The following is a 14,033-nucleotide window of genomic DNA, read 5'->3' on the forward strand; positions in this document are numbered from 1 at the left end:
AGAATAAAAAATTTAGAACTACAAAACCCGCTGCTCAGTCCCCGAAATGCCAATATAAAAACGGTACTTGTGCAACTCTATTTCCTTTTTTTCAAATGCTTGCAGTAGAACTTTTACATTAAGAACAGAGCTCATAATATCTATTAAACCTGTTCAACAACTCCCTCAAAAGGCTCTTTGCAGTTGCTTATAACTGCCAAAATTGACTGCATTCTCCAATCAAGACATTCGCCTGATGCTTTGTGCAGTTTAAGCTGAAGGCTCTACCATTTCTCCGATGAAGTTAAAAACAAAGCAACAAAAACCTGGCATCCTTATTATCCTGGTATCCTGCATGTCTTGTGTCTCACAATTCCTATAAAGTTGTCAATTTTTTATCATACAAATTCATAAAATATTTGTTAAATACTAGCTTTAATATCAGTAAAAGCCAAGAAAATAAAATTGAGAGGTGAATTGGTTTGACTCTCGCTTTTGTTGTGTGTGTGCAGGTTTTTTTGGCATTAATCCCATGTATGTATTCAGGTCAAAAGGACAATCCAAAGAAACACATGTCAGTCAGCCCCACTTTAGTTCCTAGGAAAATCATGGAGCAAACCTTCTTGGTGCACATTCCTGCATAAAGACAAGGTGACTGGGACCCATCAGTATGGATCTAGCGAGGCCAAATCACACCTGACCAGCTCGGTTGTCTTCTGTGATAAAATGACTGAATTTGGAGGTATCATTCACCTCAACTCGAGCAAGGCTTTTTACTTTTTATTTGCCCACCACATTCCAGTATCCAACCAGATGGGAGAGTAGCCGGTTGGATGATCAGGCTTGCAGGGTAGTGGATAGTGGGTCAAACTATGTGAAGGCCAATAACAAGTGGACTAATACTGGAATCTGTCCTGGGACATGTCCTGATCAACATGTCCATCAATGATCTGGGAGAGGTGCCAGGCTGCACTCTTGCCAAGTTTGCAGATGATGCCAAACTGGGAGGACCAGGTGAGACAGCCTTTAGGACAAGTGCTGCCATCCAGCAGGACCTAGACCAGCTGGAGGAATGGGCTGGCAGGAACAGTATGAAATCCAAAAAGGACAAATGTCCTGCCCGTGAGAAGGAAGACACTGGCAGCAATCCTGGCCGGGGAGAAGCTCTGGTGGAAAAGTCCTTGTAGATTTTGAGGTCACAAGCTGAACAAGTGCCAGCTGCATGCTCTGGCAGCAAAGACAGACAACACCATCCTGGGCTGTATGAACACGAGCTCAGCTAGTAGAGCAAAGTGATTATCCCCCTCGGCTCAACACTTCTTAGACCTCTTCTAGGTACTGCATCCAGTCTTGGGACCCCCCTAGAATTAGAGAATTGTTGAGAGTATGAAAGACAGACTATGGAAGACAAACTAAAGTGAGCTCTGCAGAGGTTCTACAAGGCTGATCAGCATGCTGGAGCACTTACTCCATGAAGACAGGCTGAGGAAACAGCAATTGCTCAGCCTGGAGTAGATAAGACACTGAGAAGACCTAATAACACCACCCAAACACCTACAAGGAGATTACGAAGATGCTTTTAGAGGAAAATTCAGTGATTAGAGTTTGAGAGCTAGATATCAGAGAGCTTGTAAGTCTGGGACAGATACTTGAGAGACCAGAGGATCCAAGAAGCTCCAAGGAACAGCTACCAGATAGATGAGCATCTAAGACCGGTCACTGGAGGGATCCATACTGTACAGGCATATGCATATAGATACATATTTATACCACCAACAGGCTTTCATCCTTATCAGGCAAAGCCAGGGGGTGGGGGGGGATAACAGAACCAGGTCATTGGTGCTGTTTGTGTTCACATGGTTATTTTCTGCCTGTGTTAACCTGTGTGGCTGCATATGCATGTTCCTACTGGGAATGCACACCTACCCTCACCACTGGCAGACTGTGGACACGGCCCTGCAGCTGCTTTACCTCTATCAGATCAGCAGATGTTGTGACAACTCCTGACATTTGTTATAAGTTAATGATACGTAAGAAAGCTTGTATAAAATCATGCACTGAGCTTGTTAATTTTGAATAGATGAGCTACAACAAGCCACATACTACTACTACTACTTTGGTTCACTAATTAGGACCAAAACAAGTAACTCCTCTTTCACCCCCACTCCTCCAAAAAAACAAAATACCCTCTCCCCAAAATCAAAACCCTGCAATCAGGCTAATTCAACTACAGCAGATTAACTTTCAGGAACTTTGTTATGTAAAACCTAGTAATTAGCATACATTATTGTATGAATTTTTAGGGTGAACTTCAGTAAGAACTGAAAGCTTATCAGAGCCAGATGATGAGAGGAAAAAAGGCGCTAGTGAGGCAAGGGAGCCATGGAGTACCACACAGGTAGAGCCAGTCACTAGAGAAGTCAGCCAGCCCTTAAAACGAGCAGGATGGAGTCTTGATTTACTTGGAAGTTCTGTTTGCAATTTACTTGCAGAAATGACATGGAAGGAAGCACTAATTACTTCACAATGAATCTACTTGAACGCCAAAATAAAGTCAGCAGAATCCACAAAATCTGACTTTTTAAATGGCATTTCTTGGGCTTAGAAGGCCACAATAAAAATCACAGTTTATAGCAGTAAGCTGGGTTTACAACTCCTACCTTGCACACCATATAAAGGAACTCCTTTGCAAGGAGTACAGTGTTAGAGGAAATAATCTTCCAGAGACAGCAAAGTGGTAACATTGAACAACTCCCATGTCATATGTGGTGCCAGACACTGTATGGACTGGAAAACACTCCATTTGTTCATATTTTCAGAATTTAAAAAAGTAAGCCCATACATATGCAAGTACAGAGACCAAGTTACTATCATTCATATAAATTATGAGATGAGGAAAAAAACAATTTACAACTTCCATGATTTCCAGAAAGCCTCGCGTTCCAGCCGAGTCAGAGCTGACAGTCTGCTTAGGAACAGGGCAGAGGCAGTGCAGGAATAGGGCTGGAATCAGGGAAACAAGAAAACTGGAAACAATTTCAGTGATGAAATGGGTCAGTAATCAGAGACACAGGTGGGAAAGACAGAAAAGGGGAAAAAACAGGACAGCATATTCATAACAATCAGAAGAAGAAATAAAGAATATGAGAACAGCTGAGGCAGATCAGATCAACAGTCTGTTTATCCCAACAGCAGATGGCTCAGGCAAGCACGTTCCCCAGAATATTCCTCTACTCGCTGAGAGTATCTTTGCATTCAGCAGCTCCTGATGAACTTGCCTTCAGTGAAATTGGTTCAAGGAGTAATTGAGTGGCTAAAATATTTGATACCGACAACATGCTTTGTTAAAGTTTAAAGTAGTATTGTTTTTTGTTGCTTCAATCGGCTAATTTCAGTTACAGTCCTTTAGAGTTCTTGTATTGGAAGGGGCAGAACAGCTGTTTTCTACTCACCACTAACACATGGCTCATGGTTTTATAGACCTCTATTCTTTCACCGCCATTTTTCTTTACAGGTTGAAGAATCCTGCTCTATCTAGTTGTTCAGCAGAATTTTGGAGTTTTTGATCATGGGTCGGTCTACATGACACCAGACCTGCTGGCAACAGACAGGGTACACCTGTCTTAAAGGAGGAAATGGATCGTTGCACAGGAGTTAGCAGGGCTCACGGAAAGAGCTATAAACTAGATTTGAAGGGAGAAAGGGATAAACCCAGGCTGGCTAGAGATAAGCCTGGGGACAGCATGTCCGTGTTTGAAGGACAGTGTGCTAGCGAGGTCCTTTGGTCTGCTGTCTTAGGGGAGGTAGGGGATGGAGGTCCATGCGGCAGCAAAGATCCAAGGTAACTGATGTATTTGAAACCACAAAAGCACCTGAGAACAATCACACAGGGCTTCTCCCCACAAAACGGTGGCAGGATTTGGTCAACAGCTGGCTGAATACGAGCCAGCAGTGTGCCCAGGTGGTCGAGAAGGCCAACAGCATCCTGGCTTGTGTCAGGGATGGCGTGGCCAGCAGGGCTGGGACTGTCCCCCTGCACTGGGCGCCGGTGCGGCCGCCCCTCGAGCCCTGGGGTCCGTTCTGGCCCCTCACTCCCAGACAGAGCCTGGGGGGCCGGAGCGTGTCCAGAGCCGAGCAGGGGGCTGGGCAGCGGGCTGGGGCACCAGTCTGATGGGGGGGCTGGGGGGTCAGCCTCGAGAGGAGGGGGCTCGGGGGGGACCCGATTGCTCCCTACAGCTGCCTGGGAGGGGGCTGCAGCCAGGGGGGTCGGTCTCTGCTCCCAGGTCACAAGCGACAGGACAAGGGGGAACGGCCTCAGGTTGCACCAGGGCAGGTTTAGGTTGGAAACTGGGAAACATTTCTTCACCAAAAGGAGGTGAGGGAGTCACTGTCCCTGGGGGCGTTTAAAAGACTTAAAGATGTGGCGCTCGGGGCCATGGCTTAGTGGTGGGCTTGGCAGTGCTGGGTTAACGGTTGGACTCTATCTTAAAGGTCTTTCCAACCGAAACCATTCTATGATTCTTCATACAGAAGGCTTTCTCTACCTTTGATGATATTCTCAGAAAAGAAGAAACACCAATCTGTTGTTATTCTCAGAAAAGATGTATTGGAACTGGAAAGAGCAGACTACCAGATGGGGGTTACTTGGAGTAGCACTTCAAAGCACAAAGAAACCATGGATTTATACAGTGCCTTTACCTCTCCACTTTGTTCTTCACATCATTCCCCTCTAACATTTCATATATTTTTGAGCCATTACTAAACGGAGTATCAACATCTTCATAGAAGTTTACCTCCAAGATCTCTCATCTGAGCAACAGCTTTCTCAGCTCACCTTTCTGTGCATCACATTAAGATCACAGTTCACCCCTGCAGCATGCACCACTTTACATATATACACATCAAATTCCACCTACCATTTTATTTCAGTTACTCAGCATTGTCAGATGATACTATAACTCTTCAGTCTATTTTAGCTTTTACTACACTGATTTACTTTGTATCAAATTGTTACCTGTCACTGTATTTTTTCCAGACCTCTTATGACTGTTAAAAACAGCTTAGGTACAGCACTATCCACCAATCCCAATATACAAGAAGCATCTTTATTGCTGTTTTGGTTCCTTTTAGCCAATCTTCTAGCCATGCAAAGACCCCCAACCTTTCCTTCCTTTCATCAAACTTTTAAATGCCTTTAATGTGTTTGATACGGGACCTTCCTGAATGCCTTTCAGAAATCCGAGTCTGTATTTGCAGAACTCCTTTGTCCATCTTTTTGGGGTTCTTTTGCCTCCTTTAACAAACTCCTGTGGTTTTATAAGGCAACCCTTCACAAAAGCCATTTCCCCCCAAAACAAAGTCTCGTTTATCTATGCGTCAGCTAATTCTGTTCTTAATTACTAACAGCTTTCCCAGAAGACATGTCAGGTATATGGGCCTGCAGCTCCCCACATCTCCCCTCCTGTATTTCACAGGACACTTTCTTCCTCCCATTCCCTTGTCCCTTCCAAAGTTTTCAGAAAGACAGGTAACCAACAGTTAGTAGTTCAGCTATTGTATTACTTGATTTGTGGTGATACTCAAACTTACCCCACTAACATTACGACACACTTCCTCCATTCTCTCCCCTCAGAAGGTTTACAAGATTCTACTATTCTGAATCTCAGATTTTCTCCCACATTCCACAGAAAGCTGTCCTATGAGCTTGTCTGAAAAGTCAACAGCCCACTTCTATTCTGGTTTACAGAAAACTCCCTCCCACACAGATTTACTATACTCCTAAAATCTCAATTCCAAATTAGCCAAAATCCCCCTTTCCTGAACAATTTTGTTAATCATGTACCAAGACTCTGCCTCTGTCCTAACCTCGAACGTGGCATGCTGAGCATTTTAAGAGAGTAACAGTGAGGTGGTTGCAATCTTTAACTTTCTCTCTAACTAAGCGGAGACAACAACGAGCACATGAGAGGACAGAGGAGTATCCACAGCACATGGTGTATGTGAAGAAAGTGCCACGACCATACAAAACAGTGGCAAGTCAGCATTACTGTTACAGCTGTGGATAAAGAAATTCTTCTTTCTCAGTTGACTCACAAGACATTATACCTGACAGGACAACAAAACACACCCTCACCAAAACCAGGTTTTAAACAGGTGGGTCAGCAGTTAGCGCTCTGTCATGAGAACTGGCCCAGAAACATCAAATGGTGTGAAGTCAGTGTGAGCGACATACTGAAAAAGCAAGGAGAGGAACTGAATTTTAACACTGAATTTAAAAAAAAAAAAAAAAAGAAAAAAGACAGAAGTGCTACTGTCCAAAACACATCAAATACAAAGTCACATGCTCTTTGAAAATGGTGCTTCACATCTAAAGAGAAGTGCACCAAGAAAAAAAGAGACAGCAGATACTGGAGGAAACATTGAAGTACAATGCAAACTAAAGGTCAGCTATTAAGATACAAGAAATAAAAGGTATTAAAACCAGAATATAACAAAGCTATAAGAAGCAGCACCGTTCAGTAAAAGCAGTCAAAAGCCTTTCTTCCAGTGTGTATGAACACCAGTTAAGGATTGTTATAAAGAAAAAAGTTACCGTGGCAAAGGAAACAGGTGCTAACAGAATAAGGAAAAAAAAATGGAAGCTTCAAACGCTATGATAAAAAGCAGATGTTATGAAAAGGCAGAGAGAACAGTACATTAAATGCACAAATTTTAAGTTTTAAGGCTAAGCACACTTGTTCAACAGAACTATTAAATGAGGTGTCCTTAAGGTGAAAGCATCTTACTAGCTACCTTTTAAATCAATAACTTTGAGGCTTAATATAACTACCAGAATGATACCCAGGCCTTTGTCTGAAAACATGAGAAGTTTACTGATTCCCATAACACTTAATTCCAGTGGTTAATTGCCTTTTCCACTAAAAGGATCACATCACCATTTTCTTGATGTGTTTCAGTATTGTCTTGCTAGTTCTAGAAATAATGCTCCTTTTCTGTCCCAGGCCTGTGCTGAACTGCCCATCTACTGTAACCTCCACAAATTTTATCCTCGTTAAATCCAAAATGTAATCTTTTACTGAGGACATGCAGTCTTTATCTTTCCCCCCCCCCCACAGCATTTGATCTAGAATAATCTATAAAGGTAATTAATTTGTTAAAATCACTTAAGTAGCCTTAAATATCCTCTGTCATATATGCCTGCCCCCTTTATTTAACACTAATTTTTAGTCACCTGCAGCTTTGTTTTCAATCGGAGAGTTTTATAGTTATTCCCAGTTTAAAAAAATGGCATTTCCTGGTACTGAAACAGGGGCAGCCCGGTATGCGTAGGCAGTGATTTTTCACTATCTTTTTTTCGAACCTTGTCATGTAGTTTATGATCCTAACTTTAAAGCAAATATAATAAAGAAGCTTAATGATATAGAAAAGTCTAAATAATTATTTAGAGTGAATGACAACCACAGAGATTACAAGGAATGGATTATTACAACATAATTTTCATAAAGGGAATTTAGGGTGAGGTGAAAATGACAAGATCCAAACAGTGAAATCTGGCACTGACAGCAAGATTAATTTTCCAACTCTTCAGGGTGGAAATGAAAAGAAAAAAACACCCAAAACAACAGTACACCTTGCCACTAAGAAAGAAGAACAAGAATTATTACTAAAGGACCAAAACAATTTTTATGGGTATCACTGATTCTCTACTGATACAGCAGAAGGCTTGTGGAAACAAGAAAATAAGGAAGTAAGATTGATGAAAAGAGAATAATAATAATATTTTTAAAGTTAAAAAATAAGAACTGAGAAGCTGGAATTGCAGAATGAAAAGATGCACAGAGCATCGCAGATGATGAAGATATACAGAAGCCCCCCCAACAGCCTCAAAACAGGGGAAATGGCAACAAATTTGACATTACTATTATAAATGTAAAACTTCAGGTTTGATTTTTAAAGTAGTGCCCCAGCATTTCAAAATAAACAATTATGCTTTTCAAGTATACTCAGGAACAAGCTCCATATATTTTATGGCCAGCAGATGGCATGTGTAACAAAAACATTAAGATAGCAAGCTCCATTTGAGTATGAAGATCGCTGAGTAAGTGAAAAAGTTAGCTTTCAGAACTTAATACAATCAAACAAATATGGCCAGTAATGGAAACAAAATATTTCATGAAATGGTCTGCTTGAAGAATACTTACATCTTAGTTTGTCCAGTATTTTACCGCCACACATTGTTGCTAACATGGCTTTCACTGAAAATACCGTCAACTTCCCATGGCCCTCACTGTGGGGAAAAAAAAATAAAAAAATCACATGGCAAGTAATTACTACATAGAATGGTAAGTAACAAACATACTGAGGCCTATAATAGGAAGGATATGCATAAATGACCTCCATTAACTACTACGATCTGCCAAAACTATGGAATATAACATTAAACAGTGATAACATTAGCATTTTCAATATACTGGAAGATTTAACAAGTGTCAAATCACAAATCAAGTTTTCTTGCAGAATTACGAAAAACGCAGATAAAGAGACTATCTTTTGTCTTGTTCATCCTATAGCTGTCCTATTAAAAAAGTAATGTTTTAATTTTTTCCGTTCAAATACATTTGTTCACTGTAAAACATCTCCCTTTTTCCTTTCTTAGTTGCTTTAGATTTTTACTCCTTGATTTAAACTGATGTTCAAATACTATTTTTAGAATGAAATGTGTAAGTAATTGACAGCTAATGGAGAAGCTGTACCTGAATATACAACACAAAACACGAATAATGTGAACGATGTTTTATTCTAATTTAAGTTAGTAAAGCTGCTGTGCTATCAGACCAGATGGTAGATTTTGGGAATAATTTTCTAGTATCGGCAAGAGAAAATATATTTGTCTCTACGGAAAGTATAAAAAAGCCCATTCAGCATGATATAATATGTAGAAACAGCTATGGGTATTATTCCTGTTACCAGAAAGAAAGATAAGGATGAAATTATGAAGGAATTAAGTCACCAGAAACAGAGAAGGCGGCTTGCTGGGTTAAAGCACAACACAATTAACACCAGTAACAGTTTCTCCCAGCTTAGTGCTGGCCCAGAAGGCATGCAGCCCACCTCCCTGGCTCCTGAATTTCTGTTTTTCACGGTAACAAAGACAGGAGTCAGAGAGCCTCCAATACATGATATTAAGCAAGCCACAATGTGGTGATCTCAGTGTAAACCCACTGTTACCGTGAAGTCAGTTGAACATGGGTTTACTGGTGTGTAAGGCAAAAGAAATGTGTGTAAAAGTGAGTAAAAGCTGTTGGAATTCTGAGCAACTTATCGCCAAACAGAAACATACTGAGTCATTATCCTTAACTATAAACAGCAACAGTGGTAGAGACTGATAAGCCACCAAGAAAGTTAGTCACATGTAAAAGCAGAACAAGAATTAAAATAAGTTTGCGTAACCATAATTAAATGCATTGGACAGATAATTTGTGCTATCATGGAAAACAATGATGGGGAAAATACATGATGTGTGTTGGAAGAGTTCTAGAAAAACTGTAGAATACTTCTCAGTGGAAGCAAGATACATATTTAACCTTTGCACTCAGATGACTAGCACTTGGGAAGCGTCAAGAGTAGAATTATTTGAAGTAAATATTGGCCGATGGTATTGAAGTAGTGACAAGGTCTAATGTCAATGACAAACAAGCAACCAGATGGAGACATCAGGAAGTAACCAAGTAACTTCCCCCCCCCCCCCTCTTTCACACTCAGTTAATATGCAAATATTATCTTCTGGTAACATTTCACACTCCACAGCGAGGTAAAGGCTCTCAACCTTTCTTACGCTGAGAAGAACCTGAAATATAATATGCTATTTCTCAAATACAGACTGAGAGTATCTTTCAAATATTCCCTCTACAGAAGAGAGGCCATCTCTCCTAGAGCTACAGCAGCAGGAAGATCTGTGAAGAGGAATGGTCATTCAAACGCCACCACTTTGATGATATCCAGTACCCTTTTAACCACTGTTCGAAGAAACTAAAGGGAGAAAACTAAACACATTAGATATTTATTTAAAGCAATATAAAGGCTATAAAATATCACAACAAGGTAAAGATCTCAGCTATCCTATTTTGTTGCTGACTTTTCTCTTAAACAGCTTTCTCAAAGAAGTAAGTTGGCACCCCATGTGTAAAAAAAAAAAACCAAAAAACTTTACTATATCTGAAATTGGCTGTCTGAAAAGTTCATCCTCTTCAGGCCTTGACCTCCACTTTTTCCTGAGCAGATCTTACCAGCTAATTCATATCTCCTTAAGTTATAGTCTCAGCTCTTCTCCCTCTTTTCTTTTTAATAGGCATTCTTTTTTTCCTCTCAAAAGAAGAGTTCAGGTTTGAATTAATTTCCAGAAAAAACACGTGACTAAAGCCATCAATGTCTCCTCCTTGCACAGGTATCCTATGGTGCCTTCAGATATTAGGTCTGCTTCTGTTGATGTTCTGTTTATTAATCAAACAGAAAAACAAAACAAAAGAAACCCCAAACCTCCTCCCCCTGCAATCTGGCAGAGGTGTAGTTATTAAGCAACTTGCCAAAATCTATTTTTGTACCAATGCTATTCAATCTGATGAATTGCATGACAAAAGGAAAAAGGGCAAAACTTTCAATGTGATTTTGAAACTCCTGTAACCATCAGGAATTCTCAGGAGCGGAACTAGAACTGGGATGCTTGTTTAAAAAGACTGGGGCTGCGTACACGATGCTCCTTCCATTTGCCTGAAGAAAGCCTCATCCTCTGTGCCTTCCTCACCAGGCAGTGTGTAGCAGATGTCCACAGCAACAATGTCCATGTCAGTCTGCCCACTGATCCTGACTCAGACTCCCAGCTGGCTCATCATCCATCCCCAGGCAGAGCTCCATCCACTTCAGCTGCTCTCTCATGTAAAGGGCAACTCCCCCTCCTCATCTGTCCCTCCCGAAGAACCCGCTGCAGCACTCCAGTTGTGTCAGCTCTCCCACCTCGTCCTCTGTAGAGGAATCAGACCTCTCACTCCTCTCGTTTGTTCCCCATGCTGCAAGCAAGAGCACACAGCCACCTCAGAGAGGCACCCAGTCATCCTGATTTCCCAGAAGAGGCACGAGAGCTTTCTGCGTGATGCTGCATTTCCTTACGTATATGTATATGCTTGAAGTAAGCCCTTACCAGCTCTGCCGATTATGAGGTTCCTCCTAATCACTTCACACTTTGCTTGCCAACTCACTTCCCGATAGAATGGTTTGGGTTGGGAGGGACCTTAAAGATCATCTGGTTTCAACCCCCTGCCATGGGCAGGGACACCTGCCACCAGCCCAGGCTGCTCAACTTGTTTGTGCTCATCCTCTCCCTCTCCCTTACTGCAGGCTGCTTTATTACCAGATACAGTGTGGTTTGATACTTACAATTAAAAAAAAAAAAGTTGGAGCAACTAAACCCACTGTCAAATTAAATGAGATTTCTAGAAACAATGAAGTAAAAACCTGACTGCTCTGAAACAGCAGAATGGGGCAGGCAATGAGCTGTTCCTCTGGGATGCCAGTAATGGGTCAGGGACTTTGGAAAGTCATGAGAGGCTACTGGAAAAACTGACCAGGATTAAACTGTCAAACACCCATACTAAGCTCTGAGGGAAAAAGGAGCAAAGAATGTCATACCACAGCCATTGCTCCTCACTACTCACCACTGATGCAGTACAACCCATCGCTTCTGCACCATGATCAGTGTTGAATCCCACTGAAGCATTCATTGTAAGCGTCCTCCATAGTTACTTAAGCTTTAACTTAAGTATTTCCATGGAGAAGATGCTAGTCAAATATTTGATTCCTGTACCTGTTTGGTGGAATGCTAATGACTTTGTGATGTTTACCACCAGCACCATGTTGTAAGAACCTACTGCACTATGTGCATTCAAGTAACCACACAGCTACCCCAGTGTTGCAATTCCAGCACAGATGTGTACGGGTTTTCTTCCTAGAAAATAAACGTCTGCCATGTTGACGAACTCCTGGAGAGGGAGCCTCAGCCCTGCCTCTCCTCTTATGCTTGGTTCTCCCACTGCACGATGCAGACCAGCATCCCAGCTTCTGTCTCAATCCCATGTGCCAGGCAGAGGAGCCTAAGGAGAAACTGTTGTACTGTGCTGGGATCAAGGGTGCTGCTTGGATTCCAGATGAGGCAGGACTTGTAGGGTTGGGGGCAGTGGGGGCAGAAAAACATACCTCTAAATAAAGCCTCAATCTTTTGAGCCAGCTCCCCAAAATGTGACCATTTCTGGTTTTAAATTCTGTATTTTCTGTCTCAAAATAACTAAACCCATCAGCTAACCCTGACAACATGTCTCAACTAATACCAAATCAGAAAAATACACATTTTATTCTGTTTTCATAGCAGTCTGCCTGCTCTGAGCTTTGTGTTGTTTTCACCTGCCCTTAGCGAGACAGACTTTTTGGAGGGGGAAAACCTGGCTTCAGTTTGGTGACAATATGAAGTAGTCACATTGGGAAAGGATCAAAGCCTGGACATTACAAACAGAACAACTATTTGGCATATTCAGTGCTGCAGATTGTCTTTGGTAGAACTCCTCAGCCTCTGTGACAGCATCCTGGCCACAAGCAGTTCTCTACTGCTAGGACAAAGGGCAAAAGCCGAAGAAAGACAAGACTGAAATAATAGCTGACTGTGAGAAAAATAATACAAAAAGCAAGGAATAGTAAACATCAGTGAAAGATCTGCAGTTGCTACTCAGAGAATCCACAGACACAACTACTCAAGAAGATTAGCAGACCAAACCCTGAAGAAAGAGGCTGCAAAAGAAACTTATAAAACAGGACACCAGGATATGCCTAGACAGTACCCTGAAGGAGAAATCAAGTTTTTTTTCCGGCAAAGAAATGAGAATTAGCCTTTATGGGGTCACAGCATGTTAGAATGGGATGCAAGCTGACTGTTAAAACAAGGTAGCATTATAAAATGGTCTTGTTGATCAAGATTCAATAACACACTTTCACTTGTTAACACAGTGCTATACCACAATGAGGTTAACAATGTTCTATCACAGTCTGCAGAACACAGTTTATCTTCAGTTCAGCTCACAGCAGTCTGCAAGTTCCAGAAGGCACTAACTCATCTTTCTTAAGAAAGCAATTTTTAAAGCAAAGTATTGCTGCTGTGACAATGTCAATCTCTGCAGGCACAACTATGATATTAAATACATGTGTGTGTATGTGCAACACACAATTTCTTGAACTTGAGAAATAGCATGCGGACAGTTTGCCAGAGACTCATGCAGTTGTTGGCTGCAGTCATCTAACTAAAAGAGAAAATTAGTTTAAGAATACAACTAGAGGAGTTACTAGCCTGTCATATGCTGCTATCATGAAGTTGAGGAGGAGGCTGATGGATTGCTCTACACTGATTTGGTGAGTAGAAGGAAGGCGTTTGTTTAGCTGGTAGTAGATGGATGAAATGATTGTTTCTAGTCGAGACACGTTGATCTCTGTGTTATGATCCAAAGTGTTAAGGCCATTATCTCGGAAGGCTTCAATCATATTCCAGATATCAACAAGATGAACTAAAAATAAAGGAAAAAAAATTAACTTCTATTCTGTAATGCATGCAAGCTTACTTTTATGGTACCATTTCTGAACGCTAGGTTAGCTTTTATTTTTGAATGAACAGTTACTTATTTGTAGTCACAGTGAGAGTCAGACTCTTGAAATTCATACTTATAGTTTGTGTCAGCTGGTTTAAAGTAACAGAGTAGAGCCCAGACATCTTGTGTGCCTTTTATTCCACCCTTCAACATCTGGGTGCTCAGGCAGAAAAACTTCATAAAGGAGAAAAGTAATCTTCCATCATCATGCAGTGCGTTTTAGCAGAGTTAGGTATTTTTATTTGAGAAAGACATCAGCCATATTCTAAATCCACTACAAACTGGTTATAATAATTTTGAACATCCTCATGCTGACTAGTAGTTCAGTACTGAAGGAGGAACTTGATGTTCCAGTTAAACTATGACGGGATCCAG

The 14,033-nt window shown here is 41.3% G+C and overlaps 1 protein-coding gene across 19 annotated transcripts in view; it reads right to left on the reverse strand.

Annotated features, from left to right (window-relative positions):
- The window catches only part of DTNB (dystrobrevin beta), a 214,985-nt gene that overhangs the window by 177,483 nt on the left and 23,469 nt on the right, over positions 1–14,033 (reverse strand). For 16 of the 19 annotated variants that reach the window (XM_040597611.1, XM_040597622.1, XM_040597620.1 and 13 more), the window contains 2 exons: positions 13,364–13,577; positions 8,181–8,266 (listed from right to left, as the gene is read on the reverse strand). In XM_040597611.1, coding sequence (XP_040453545.1) covers positions 8,181–8,266; positions 13,364–13,577 — 300 coding nt within the window. The remainder of the gene's footprint in view (positions 1–8,180; positions 8,267–13,363; positions 13,578–14,033) is intronic. The other 3 variants (XM_040597624.1, XM_040597623.1, XM_040597625.1) reach the window with 1 other exon arrangement.

The sequence above is a fragment of the Falco naumanni genome, chromosome 6 (genome assembly GCF_017639655.2).
Source record: "Falco naumanni isolate bFalNau1 chromosome 6, bFalNau1.pat, whole genome shotgun sequence".
Classification (NCBI taxonomy): Eukaryota; Metazoa; Chordata; class Aves; order Falconiformes; family Falconidae; genus Falco; species Falco naumanni.